This window comes from Suricata suricatta, chromosome 5 (genome assembly GCF_006229205.1).
Source record: "Suricata suricatta isolate VVHF042 chromosome 5, meerkat_22Aug2017_6uvM2_HiC, whole genome shotgun sequence".
Taxonomy (NCBI): Eukaryota; Metazoa; Chordata; class Mammalia; order Carnivora; family Herpestidae; genus Suricata; species Suricata suricatta.
The window spans coordinates 127,278,955-127,293,443 of NC_043704.1; the positions used below are offsets into that span (position 1 = coordinate 127,278,955).

General features: G+C 36.5%; 1 protein-coding gene across 3 annotated transcripts in view; it reads left to right on the forward strand.

Moving 5' to 3' along the window:
• The window catches only part of NPHP3 (nephrocystin 3), a 41,889-nt gene that overhangs the window by 6,910 nt on the left and 20,490 nt on the right, over positions 1-14,489 (forward strand). For all 3 annotated transcript variants that reach the window (XM_029940274.1, XM_029940275.1, XM_029940276.1), the window contains exons 6-13: positions 1,946-2,106; positions 4,732-4,888; positions 6,745-6,819; positions 9,647-9,820; positions 11,715-11,818; positions 12,860-12,974; positions 13,418-13,561; positions 14,035-14,132. In XM_029940274.1, coding sequence (XP_029796134.1) covers positions 1,946-2,106; positions 4,732-4,888; positions 6,745-6,819; positions 9,647-9,820; positions 11,715-11,818; positions 12,860-12,974; positions 13,418-13,561; positions 14,035-14,132 — 1,028 coding nt within the window. The remainder of the gene's footprint in view (positions 1-1,945; positions 2,107-4,731; positions 4,889-6,744; positions 6,820-9,646; positions 9,821-11,714; positions 11,819-12,859; positions 12,975-13,417; positions 13,562-14,034; positions 14,133-14,489) is intronic.

Sequence of the window (14,489 nt, forward strand, 5' to 3'; positions counted from 1 at the left end):
ATACATTCTTTATTCACTGATTTAAAATACAAGTTAAGGGGTGCCTGGGTGGCTTAGTCAGTTAAGCATCCGACTTCAGCTCAGGTCATGATCTCACGGTTTATGGGTTCGAGCCCCACATTAGGCTCTATGCTGACAGCTAGCTCAGAGCCTGGAGCCTGTCTTCAGATTCTGTGTCTCCCTCTCTCTCTGACCCTCTCCTGCTTGTGCTCTCTCTCTCTCTCTCTCTCTCTCTCTCTCTCTGAAAAATAAATAAAAACAGTAAAAAAAATGAAAAGAAATAAAATAAAATTTGTTAATATTGTGTCCTATTTATAGCACTGCTATATCTAAACCAAGTAGTTTACAGCCTTTCAGATTATATATGTCTTAAAGAGCAGGAAGAATTTTGGACTTTTTTTTAAGAGAAAATCTTGCTCAGTTTTACCAGTGTATTCACATTAAGGCTTTGGAACTTAATGCTACTGAATGTTTTATTATACATTCTCCATCGTGTTTAAGACCTTTGTTGATAGTACCTGCTTTATGTAATACCTTCCTGCCCTAGCCTTAAATCTGTTTCAGGTTATGACAAAATTTAATCCTTATCGTGGTTTTTAATATTTCAGTGCAGCGTTGGGGTTAGCCTGAGGCAGAGGACAGGCAGACTCCAGCCTGTGGGCCAGATCTGGCCTGCAGCCTGTTTTTATAGGACCCAGAGCTAAGATTGCTTTTTACCTTTTTATATGGTTGGAAAAAAAACCAAAAGAGTGTTTTGTGATATGTGAAAATTATGTTAAATTTTAGTATCTATAAATAAGGTTTTACTAGAACAAAACTGGGTTTATTCATTTACATACTGTCTATGGCTCCTTCATATTACAATGGTAGAATAAATTATGACAGACTAAATGGACCCTAAAGACCTCTGCTAAAATACCCAAGTCATTAAGCTATTACTAATTTGTAAGAATACTTGCTGTTTACAGAAAAAGTTGCCAATTACTGTTCTAACTGACTTTTAAATAGATCTGCACATCATATGCTACACGTGCTCTATTAACATTACTGATTAAAAGATTATTGATTAATGAATTTATTTAGCTTTCCTTTTGATATTGTTCAATTTAGGTTCAGAGATAAAATATTTTGAAAAACAAAGTTTCTTTTTATTTTTTAAAATTTTTATTTTTTTTTTGAGAGACAGAGACAGGACATGAATGGGGAAGGGGCAGAGAGAGAGGGAGACACAGAATCCAAAGCAGGCTCCAGGCTCTGAGCTGTCAGCATAGAGCCCGATGTGCGGCTCAAACCCACGAACTGCAAGATCATGACCTGAGCTGAAGCCAGACATTTAACCTACTGAGCCACCCAGGCGCCCCTCAAAATCAAAGTTTCTACTCACCAACTGAATGTAGGTTATTACTAAACTGATATTAAGGGAATTACTCATTTATTGCATAATAATAGTCATCATTACTTAGTAACTTAATTTGTTTTCATTTATATCTGTTTGCTTTAATATTCTGATATATCATGATGGACACTTTTTACTATATAGATTCATGGATTTGGGTTTACCACTCTTTATAAGAATAAAGCAGAAATCATTTATAATAATGATAACAACAACAACAAAAATAAATGCCAAAGGAAAATAGCCTAATATTTTTCTTCTGTTTTTATAGGTTTTATTACGAAATACATTATTTTCTAAGCTAGGAAACAGCCAAGTTACTAAGCTTATATTATTTTTGTTTTAAGGGAAATTTGCCTTTTCTTTTAAGGATTTTTTTAAATATGATTTTATTTTTACTTTTAAGTTTTGAATATAAATTTAAAAAATATCCAACATAACCTATTCTAAAGCATGCTTTTTTATTTTAAGCTGACCAGATCATTAGTTATATAAGCTGTGCTTTTATTATGTTTTAATTTCTTGTGTTTTGTTTTCATTTCTTTTTAGGACTATTCACCTAAACTGAAAAGAATGTGTGAGACAATGGGATATTTTTTCCATGCTATATATTTTCCAATAGATACTGAAAATCAATACGTCGCTGTAAGAAAATGGGAAATTGAGAAGAGTTCACTAGTTATTTTATTCATTCATTTAACCTTACCAAGGTAAGCTGAAAATTCTGTCATTTATTACAGAAGTTGTAAATAGAATTGAGATTGCCAAATGAACTTCACAGATAAGTTCTAATTGCATCCTTCTAATCAAAAACAATCCACGAAATTCAATAAGTGTTTTGACCTTTCATACTGAAATAAAGAATTAAAAACTTTACACTGTTTGAGTTGTTTCATAGGTCCTAAGATTGGCGTCATTAATGTAAAGATCATTTAAATCATCAGTAGCTAACTACGGCTTTCGGGCCAAATCCAGTCAGCTACCTGTTTTTATTGTCACATAGCTGTATTCATTAATTTATGTACTTCTACAGCTGCTTTCCTCCTACAACAGCAGAGTTAAGAGCTGTGGTTACAAGAAAGACTGTGTAGCCCACGAAGCCTGAAGTGTATACTCAGTGGCCCTAACAGAGCAAGTTGGCAGCTCTTGATTTCCATAATCTGCATTTACTTTCAGTATTTTCTTTCTTCAGATACAAATTGAGAGCTTCTTGAACACTTCTATAGATGTTAAATCAAATTTTTTAATTCTATGAGGAGCATACTACTTAATTCCAGTAAAGTGAGCAATTTTCTTATAACGTGAATATAATTAACACCAATGAGTTAGTCTGCAAACACAGATTTATTTTCACCTAACTCGATGTATAGATAGAAGACAAAATATGTTTAATAAGAGGGTTTCTTTCTGCATTTGCTGATTGGATTTAACCCTTCCAAAGCATTTTTCCCTTTATTGAGGACCAACTGTGACCTCAGCTGTGAGCAGAAGGTTGTGGAGCCCTGGGCTTTACCAGACCCTGCAGCGCCATCCGTCTTTGCTCCTGAGACTGCCCGTGGCCAGGCAGCCAGCTGGCCAACGAGCCTCCCCCCAGACAAGTTTAAGGATTCTTTCCACTTGATTGCCTTTTAGTAGGGGTTCTTTTCTTCCCTCACCCCTTTTCTTTTCCTGTTATTTTTTAATATTTATTGAGGATATATTCTGTTTTATTATTTAATATCTTGTTTTTTCTTTACCTTCTATCCATATTTAGTTAATAAAATACTGTATATTATTTTTACACTTTTAACATTTATTTTTATCTTTCTCATATTAAATTCCTCTTAATGTTTTACCCCTCATTTCTTTCATATTTTATTATTTTGCTTGGCAGATTTCAGTATATCTTCTTTAACTAAATTTTTATTTATTTACATTTTAAAAACTTTATTCTTCTTAAAGAATAAGAATTTTAGCTTCTAAAATTTAATCATTTATTCACCTATGCTTTGTCTTTATTTTGCTTTAATTTTTCATATTCCATCTGCTTATTATTTTGCTTCCTTAATGTTTATTCCCTGGCTGTCAAGAAACATGGCAGTAGTGGTAGGCTTCACGCCATTAATGGGTTTGGTAGAGCTTTTATTTTCTCAGCTTATCCTTCACCTCTCATGAATAGTCCCACGTTCTTCTCAAAGATGACTCTAGAATCACGTACCCTGAGCAGTACCCAGTAGCCCCATATACTTCCCTCCCACCAACAAATTTGAACCAAGTCCCAGATATCCTATCATTTCATCTGAGCCCCACATGTCAATTTTGTAGGGAGTGATTTTGAAATAGGAACATGTGCTTGAACAGTGGCCCATTCTTTGGTATTCACATGGGCCACAGACTTTTCTCCCAAAGTAAGAACAAAAGAACCCAAATCCAAAAATTATACAGAACATGGTCAGAATAGTTTTAACAAGGAGAAATTCTGTGGTTTGGATTGATTGGATTGGCACGGAGATATGTAATAGAACATTACTCAGTTTTGTATTGGGGCTAGTATTTCCATATAAATTTTGAATCATGTAATAGCTCTCCCTTGCTTATACACACTAATTTGCCTCTCTAGACAATCTTTCAATTAATGCTTTTTAGAAAGGGGAATTGGTTATAATTTTCCTTGCCATGTAGAAAACGCTGGTAGGTTATTTTAAGACTTTTCTAGAATTTAAATAGGAATAGTAAAAACTGTCATTATGGTACCCTGTAGCAAAGTTAGAATTTTTTTAGCCCTGTACCTCAGTTAAGATTTTTTACTAGCCATTTGACCTCCCACATCTGCCTCTGGATCTTTCTCATACTGTATCTTGGGTATAAAAATTCAGGTCATTTGTTGGATGAGAAAGTCTAACAGACTAGAGAAGAGAAAAATCTTGAAGCACGGGGTTTGGTAGTATTTATATTTTAATTTGGAAATTATGTATTTCTAAGTGGAATTAGGTTTCTGTTGATTTGAAAAATCTCATGAGTCTGGTCCAGTATTTTGAGCCATACTTACAGTATTTTTTGAGAGGTTTTTCACTATTGTTGTTAGATTTAAAATTTTAAAGTAATGTATGCTTTAAGATTCAATTTAATGCAGAATTTCTTGTACTTGTTCTCACTGTCTGCTAATGAATGCATTATGTTTTCTGGCTAAGCTGAAACAGAGCTATAAAACATCCATTTTTAGAAAGCTTATTCTGTCCCTGGGCTTCTTCTGGCCCCTTGTCATTGCTTTAAACTCCCATTATTGACACTTAGGTTGATTGACTGTTTGCTGCCATAGTGCAGTGTAGCACAAGAAATACTGATTTCCAATCTAGCCTTTTATTGGAAGACTGCGAAGAAGCTTTTCTGAAAAACCCTGAAGGCAAACCACGATTAATTTATCATCGCTCAGAGGATGGGGAAGTCAGTTCCAATTCCATTCAACAGTTGATTGATCAAGTTTCTCACCTGACCAAGACCAACAAAGCCAAGGTAAAATTCAGAAGGTTATTTTTTTAAGAATCTGGTTGCCCAAGGGAAATGTTAGAGCAAAGGCCATGAGGGGGGAGTGGGTGAGGGGAGATTAATAGGACAAGTGACTGGGAGCTAAGGATAAAGAACCTTGGAGATCACATTAGAAACCTTGGAGTTTTTTTGCTTCGAGTGAGATATTTTTTTACCTGGAGGTATTTACTTGAGTCATTGGAAGACTTCAAGCAGCAGCAGAAGAAATACAATTCTGACAAGGATGTCCTTGGGCTGCCATGTTGAGAATTGATTAGTTTGGAGGGTAGTGGAGGAGGGCAGAGTTGGAGAGCTCTTGCAATCACCAGGTGTAAGATCCTGGTGGCTGGGACCAGGGTGGTGGTAGAGGAAGTGATGAGAAACAGGAATCTGGGTAAATTTTGACAGCAGATCCAATAGACTTAGTTGTCAACTATGAGAAAAAGAAAGGAATAAATAGCAATACACAGTTATAAAGGGTATGATCTATGAGTGGACAAGTCAGATTTTTCTTCTGTGCTTTTTTCCCCCAAGTGCAGAGTCCTTGTCTACTGTTGACCAAGGATCATGTAAGAGAGAGCCTTTTCTAAGAGCACTGGGAAAAGCAAAACAGTGATTATGAGTGTGAGAGATTTGGTCATTCTCAGATGCATGATGGGATAATATTTAGAACAGAGATCTGGTGTACCTTACTGCACACTGAGATAACTTAAAATGCTTGCAGTTGGTGATAAGAATACAGTTGGGGGGCACCTGACAGGCTCAGTTAGTAGAGCATGCAACTCTTGATCTCAGGGTTATGAATTCGAGTCCCACATTGAGTATAAAATCTTAAAAAAAAAAAAGTACAGTTGAAAACAACTTGGATTTGGACATTGTTTTTATTTCTCTGTGCTCATTCAAGAAATAAGATCAAATGTGAACACAAGCATTTTTTTTACATCATTTAGTATTGAAAAGCTTGAGACCAGTGTAACGTTAAAGAACTCAACACAAAATAGTGTCTTTTTTAATAATCTCCAGAACCATTTCATTATTTGCTTTGATTACATTAGTATGAGCCTAGTCCACTAGCTCCCAGGAGGAAAGATACTGACTCTTCTTTCAGATCTACCCTATGTCCCAGCAATTGCACACTATTAGGTATTTATCCAAAGGACACAAGAGTGCTGATTTGAAGGGGCAACTGCACATCAAAGTTTATAGCAGCACTATTGACAATAGCCCAAATGTCCATCAGCCGATGAATGGATAAAGAAGAGGTGGTATATACACACACACACACACACACACACACACACACACACACACTGGAATATTACTCAGCGATCAGAAAGAATGAAATCTTGTAGCAATGTAGATAGAACTAGGGTTTATTATGCTAAGCAAAATAAGTCAGTCAAAGAAAGACAAATATCCTATGATTTTCACTTATATGTGAAATTTAAGGTACAAAACAGATGAACATAAGGGAATGGAAGCAAAAATAATATATAACCAGAGAAGACAAAGCATAAGAGACTCTTAAATACAGAGAACAAACTGAGAGTTGCTGGCTGGGTTTTGAGTGGGGGGCAGGGCTACAGGGGTGAGGAGCAAAAGGAGGACACTGGTTGCCATGAGCACTGGGTGTTATATGTAAGTGATAAGCCACTAAATTCTGTTCCTGGGGAAAAAAAGTACTAGTATCTCTCTGATCGGGTTGTTGTAAGGACAGATGAACTAGTGTGTAAAGTACTTAGAATAATCCCTGACGTATAACTTCTGTAGAAGTATTTACCGTCACCACCTCCTCCTGTTACTCTTTTTTTCATGTTGTTGTTGAGCTTTTTTCTTTTTTCCAGATCATTGATCATTCTGGAGATCCTACAGAAGGAGTATGTAAAATTTTTATTTATGTGGAAAAGATTATTAAACAGGTAAATATGCATTCCTTGTAAGATTTCATCTAAAATATTCTAAGGGGCTCCTGGCTGGCTTGCTCAGAAGAGCACCCAGCCCTTGATCTCAAAGTCATGAACTGGAGTCCCATGTTGGGTGTAGAGCCTACTTTAAAAAAATTTTTTTTCTAAGACTATTTTCCATAAAATTGGGCCTTCCAATGAAAACAACTTATTTGTGTTTTTGAAAATAACTCCTAGAGGGAGAAAAGAAAGAAAGAATACCTGGGGAAGGGCCATTGTTTCTGGTGGTTGCCTATCCTATGGTATTATCATAGTATTACTAGTACCATGTGTCTTTTTTAAATTATTTTTTTTTAATTTATTTATTTGTTTTGAGAGAGAGAGAGAGAGCACACGAGTAGGGGAGGGCAGAGAGAGGGGGAGAATCCCAAGCACTTGACAGTGCAGAGCCCAACGCAGGGCTCAAACCCACGAACTGTGAGATCATGACCTGAGCTGAGACCAAGAGTCAGATGTTTAACCGACTGAGCCCCCCAGGCACCCCAAGTACCATGTGTCTTTATCTGTAATTTGTCTCACAAAGCTCTTTGATTCCTCAATACCTGATAAGTATAAAATAGATTGCAAAAGTGCCAGGTAAAAAGTAGAAGTTTTCGAGGGAAATGTTGATCTTATTCTTTTTTTTTTAATAGTTTATTGTCAAATTGGTTTCCATACAACACTCAGTGCTCTTCCCCATAAGTGCCCTCCTCCATCACCACCACCTCTTTTCCTCCCTCCGCCTTCCCCTTCAACCCACAGTTCATTTTCAGCATTCAATAGTCTCTCAAGTTTTGCATCCCTCTCTCTCCCCAACTCTCTTTTCCCCTTCCCCTCCCCCTGGTCCTCCATTAGGTTTCTCCTGTTCTCCTGTTAGACCTATGAGTGCAAACATACAGTACCTGTCCTTCTCTGCCTGACTTATTTCGCTTAGCATGACACCCTCAAGGTCCATCCACTTTCCTACAAATGGCCAGATTTCATTCTTTCTCATTGCCATGTAGTACTGCATCGTGTATATATACCACATCTTCTTGATCCACTCATCAGGTGATGAACATTTAGGCTCTTTCCATGTTTTGGCTATTGTTGACAGTGTTGATCTTATTCAATGAGAGTTTCCTGAGGTTTTGTGTTCACCCTGAACTTTTATAAATTAGAAAAATCCTTTTCACATTTATCCACTACATTATCCCTACCTCAGAGAGGGTTTGTGAAAACATACCTCTGAGAGTCTGAGGTCATGGATCATGGTAAGTGTCTCAGGCTGAACGTTTCTATGCTATCTCAAGTATTATCTTATAAATTTATATGAGTTCTGTATTCTGCTTAATGTTATACCTGTGTTTGTTTTTAATATAAAAAGTGATTTTAAATTATGTATCAACAAAAATGCTAGTAATGATAAAAAAGAAACTCTCCCCCACACATACCTTAAAGTAAAATGGGTGCAACAGACAGATGTACTACATTTAGCCTGCAGTTGCCCATACCTGCGGCACCCCCTCCAGGGTACCCAGGATTGCATTTGAGAAGTTTGGGTTTAGATTACTTTTTCTTATTAACTTGTATTAAAAGTATGGAAATTTGTTATCAGAGAAAAAGAATGAGCTCCAGAACATAATGATATGCCTTCCGGCAACACATTTTGTATAGTGTTCTTTAGCATAAAAACTGACATCAATTTTTATCTTCTCAACAATCTTGTGAATTTTAGGACCCAGTTAAATAAAATTAATTGAGCAGAATAAATGGCAGCGAAGGGAAGTGGACATATTTGCCATCTTTACTCTTTGAGGGGCAACATATTTTCAGTGCTATAAAGACTAGATATCTCAACAGAGATATTTAATATCAAGAATCCCCATCTCAGTAATTAAATTCTTATGAAAATGTAAAGCAGCATATTTTCTAATCATTATCACAATTTTTAAAATTGTTTTCTATCCAGATATAAATGAATATATTGTGTAACATTTTTCAGAAAACATCCCTGAAGAGTCAAATGCCCTGCTATTTTTCTTTTTTTTTTCTGAGAGAGAGCAAGCATGAGCAGGGTGTGGGGAGGGATGGAGGGGCAGAGGGATAGAGAGAATCTAATCAGGCTCCATATTCAGTCTCGAACGCAACACAGGATTCAATCCTACAACCCTGAGATCATGACCTGGGCTGAAATCATGAAGCAGACACTCAGGCAACTGAGCCATCCCTGTGTCCAGTTTTTTTTTAAATTTTTTAAATGTTTAAAAAAATTATTTTTAATGTTTTTATTTATTTTTGTGAGAAAGACAGAGTGCAAGCAGGGGAGGGGCAAAGAGAGAGGAAGACACAGAATCTGAAGCAGGGTCCAGGCACTGAACTGTCAGCACAGGGCCCAATGTGGGGCTCGAACCCACAAACTGTGAAATTATGACCTGAGCCAAAGTTGGACGCTTAACTGATTGAGCCACCAGGCACCCCCAGTGTTTTATTAATGTAACCTCTACACCCAGTGTGGGGCTTGAACCCATGGCCCCAAAATTAAGAGTCACATGCTCTACTGACTGAGCCAGCCAGGTGCCCCAAATGCCCTTCTATTTTTAATAAAAGAGAAAGATGTTTGTGTTTATCATTTTAATATTTCTTTATTTTTAAACACATGCTTTTTTATAGTTTTATGTTTATTCTTGTCGGTACTATATGAAGGCATAGGTTTGGACTTGTCCTCCTCAGTAGGTGAAAGCCACCTGAGTCCTATATACTGAAACTGCTAGAAGGTATTTAAGTTCTTTATTCACTTTCGTGTGTTGCTCTTGGTGTTCAGGACATCCTGGGCTTTGAGAACACAGACTTGGAGACTAAGGATTTGGGCAGTGAAGATTCTGTTCCAGAAGAAGATGATTTTGGTGATGTTCTGTGGGACATACATGATGAACAAGAGCAAATGGAAATGTTTCAACAGGCTTCAAATTCCGCCCATGAGTTGGGATTCGAGAAAGTGAGCATTTGGAGTAGTGTTCCAACAAACATCAGTAACCATTTAACACTGTATTATGATTATGTTTTTACCTAAATGTAGTCAAGGTTAATAATTGTGTTAGTGTTTGTCCTCATGACTTGGTTATCCATATTGAGACATATGCTTAACTTTGTATCATATGAAAGATAAGTGAGATTCAATTACACTTATGAACATCTGACATATTTCAGTTACAGATGAGGACTTATCCACCACATGTTCTTTATGCTACCATTTGCAGCTCATCAAACCAAGAATAGGGCAGCTAGGAGACTTGATAAAAACCGTAAGGCGGTCTATTCTTCCAGTGCTTGGAGGAGTCAAAATGTCAAACATTCAGGAAACAGCACCATAGTTAACACAATAGGCTGATCAGCTCATTAGTCTCCTCATCATTCTAAACAAATTAATGGAATTTGAGGCACAAAAATGATCTATGGCCAAGTTCAAAAAAATTAACATTTAAAAATTAAGAGTGAATGTTTTAAAGAATATTATCATAGCTGTCACTAGCAGCAGTATTTGCATAGAAATTTTATAATTGAGACGGTCTGTGTTTATGTCCTGGTTCCACCATTTCCTAACTGGATTCTGTTACTAAGCTCTGAACTTTGACTTCCTTGTCTGTAAAGTGAGACTGACTAGTTTACCTATCTGACAGGGTAGTTGGGAGGACTCAACCAGATGAAGGCACATCAGCCACTTGGCACAGTACCTGGCACATGATGAATGTTACACTTTCGCTATTTTATAAGCGAGGAATTATCAATATTTCATAACTGAAGAACCTAAAGTTCATGTGACAGTTTGCCTGAGAGCACACCTGGGGTAGACTGCAGATCTGGGACTGGAACCTTGGTCTCCTGGCTCCTAATCCTATGCTCTTTCTTCCTATGGCAAGTGGTCTGAAGTTGGGAACTGTGGATCTATGAATGGGCTTTATGTGGGAGCATGAATTAAATTGTTGGGATTTACAAGGTCCTAAATCAGTGAAGTTCATTGCTTTTTGAGAAGCATCATTGCTATCAGAATAATCTGAGTTCCTGGGGAATATATTCTGTGTTCATATATGGCAAACAAAAATTGACTGAAAAACGATACCAAATAATAACTTATTGTAGTTGGAAATTCTTGCTACCCTAAAGCTAGCCATAAACTATTTAATTTCAAATTCTTTTAATGCCTTATCTGCTGTCATTTAGACCACTGGTACACTTAAAAAACATCTCAACCCCCAAGATAACTTTGCCAAGTCCCTAATAAATACTGAGCTATTTTGGTTTTCTGAGTATGTCCTTTTATCTCCGAATCAGTTTTTAGTGTCTGGGGAAAGCCTGAGATACATGGGTTTTGGGACTTTGTGGAGAGCTCACTTAATTTCAGAAAGATCTAATGCAAGTTGGGAGACACAGACAAAACTGCTCTTGTTCAGACCTATTCTCAGAAATCCCTGGAAACTGTGGTGGTGTCCAGGACAGGTGTTCTTCTGACCAGGAGACTGAGGATGCCTGCTGGTGCCCGCAAAGCCTTCTGTGATATTTTCTGCAGTTTAGGGAATACAGGGTAAATCCATTAGCCTCCCTGCGGCATTCTGTACAACCTGAATGTTGTAAGACCCAATGGGGATCCTGTCTCTCATCCATTAATTTACAGCAGCACTATGTGTGGAAGAAATTAGGGCTGATTCTTAGTTTACTATTTTGGGCATACTTAACCAGCCATTAAATAAGCAATTATGAGGATACTGTTGACTAAAAGATTTCATTTTCTCATGCAGCTTTTCTCTAATGATTTCAGAGGATGATCGGAAGTTGACTCTAGTACTCTAAAAGGCATATGCTTCCTCACAGTTTAAGTTCATTTTTGTTTCTAGTATTACCAACGGCTTAATGACCTAGTGGCGGCACCAGCACCAATTCCACCCCTTCTCGTATCCGGAGGACCAGGTTCTGGAAAGTCTCTTCTTTTATCCAAGTGGTATGATGCACGCATTACGTCGTTACCATTGTTGTCATTCGAATTACTGAACTCGTCCGACAAAATGTCTTCGTGCCTGCTTGCCCTCCTGCATGGCCTGTACTAAATATTAATTAATACTAATTAATTAATGCTAAATAATAATTAATACTAAATATTTAAAAATGCAAAAATGTATAAAATAACAGACTCATGCCCTGAAGCGCATACAGTTTGGATGTTAGAATACAGAATGAGAAAGGATTAGGAAATATGAGCATTTATGATTATTTATATTAATTACGTGGGTCACAGGCAAGCATGTGCTGTGTGAGGGAGTGGTCAGTGTGGACTGGAATTAGGTGAATTATACAGGGAATGTGCCTTTGTTTTCAATGATCAGCTTCATTGTAAAAGTTTCACTGGGATTTTAAATGTTTGAAATAAGGCAAAGACAGGCTGTTTAGAGTGAAATAAGTCATAAAGTATATCAAAACAAAGGATAACCTATATTATAGATGTAAAGTCATTCTTCAAATTAGGGACTATGGGTTATAGAAGCCAACAAACTCTTTTTTACTGTCATTTTAGATCCTATTATTTAAAAACAATTAGAATATTTTCTTTCATAATTATGATTTACATTGAAGAACTAGTATGTGTTGGGTCCTTTTTGCTGTCCTTTTATTTAGTGGAAAATTTTTTTTAGAAAATAATATTTTTGTACTTAGCAAAGAATCTTCCTTTTTCTCTAATAACATATTTTTAATTAGAGGTTAATGCTTATTTCACCAGTACTTTAATCTCAAATGTGCACTGTATTGGTTTCCATTAGTTAATATCAATTTGTAATGAAAATGAATCTATAATTTTTAAAGGTTAAAGGTTAAAAGAATCTAAAAGTGGAATAAAGATGGAAGTCTCCTATGTTTATTCAAAAGGGATTGACTAGGTGATTGCTGAGAGAGAGTTAGGTAGCATTTGATGTTGAATGCATTGTGAATTTTATTTATTGATAACAAATGAGTTTTATCAGTCTTATAAAAGGTCTTTTTCTTTCAGGATTCAGTTACAACAGAAGAATTCCCCTAACACGCTAATTCTTTCTCATTTTGTGGGAAGGCCTATGTCAACCAGCTCAGAGTCTTCCCTGATTATCAAACGACTAACTTTAAAGGTATAATATGTCATGTTTTGGAATTACCAGAATTTTTTTTATGTTTATTTATTTATTTTGAGAGAGAGAGAGAAACCCCAGCAGGCTCCATGCTGTCATCCCAGAGCCTGATGTGCAGCTCAGTCTCATGAACAGAACCATGAGAACATGATCTGAGCTGAAATCAAGAGTTGGATACTCTACTGACTGAGCCACCCAGGTGCCACATGCAACTATCAGAATTTTTACTTAGAATCAGAAATTGTTGGGGCCAAGTACCCAATAATTTTCAATTTTCAGTATTACCCATTTGTTTTGGATTTGTACAAGGTTAAAAATAATACTTGATGCAGTTGGGTCCTCTTGGTTACTCAACTGTGGTTTAAAAAATAGGGATAGAAATATTTCCCACCAACTGTTACAAAGTGCAACTACTTTAACTTGTTTGTGTTCTCATGTTGTAGTTGATGCAGCACTCTTGGTCAGTATCTGCCCTGACATTGGATCCTGCTAAGCTTCTGGAAGAATTTCCACGCTGGCTAGAAAAACTCTCTGCCCGTCATCAAGGCAGTATCATCATCATTATTGATTCTATAGATCAAGTTCAGGTACTGTTTTCACTTTGTGCCCTATTGATACTCTCAGAAAGAAACAAAATGTTCAGTAATGGATATAGCAGGTATTTGAGTATTTTTATGAGAAGAAAATGTTGATGTTGGTTCTGTTATTTCTGCCTAATTTCTAGGGAGGAAGCATGTGGATAAAAAATGTACTGTATGCCAGTAGACAGTAGTATTTTATTAGGAAACATCAACTGAATGGACCAATTAGCAAATTTGTTCATTTTGACATACTTTTAGGACCTTGACATTTCCTTAAGGATCCAGAACTTGTATCAGCAATAATAGTATTTTGCCACTTATCTTTTAGTATTCTGAGATAAATCATCCAAAAAAAAAGATTTTATCCTTAATAATAATGAGAGATGTAATGAGAATTTTATTTTACTTGGGGAGCTATTATTGGGTTGTTTTGAAATATTTTGAATTAATAGAATGAATTTTGTTTTTATATTTTTAAGCAAGTGGAAAAACACATGAAATGGCTGATAGATCCCCTGCCAGTGAATGTAAGAGTAATCGTTTCTGTGAATGTGGAAACATGTCCTCCAGCCTGGAGGTATGACCTAACTTTAGTTCTTTCAGATTACTGAGATGTTTTAAGTACAAACAAGAAAAGGTTTTAAAAGATACATGTTTGTGTTTTTATGCTTTTCCTATAAGTGACAGTGAGGATGAGGAGAAGTGGATGAATTCAAGAGAAAGATACAATCTATAGGATTTGGTTGGAGGTTAGATCTGGGATGTCAAGGAGGGGAAGGCTAAATGGCCCCCAAGTTTCTGACTTGGGAAATTAAGTAAATTGTGGTTCTGTGCACTAAAATGGGGAACACAAAGGATGGGAAAGTTTGTAGAGGAAATGTTAGAAGTCTTGTTTTTGGACATGGTTGGTTTGAGTTGCCAGGTAGTGGTGGCC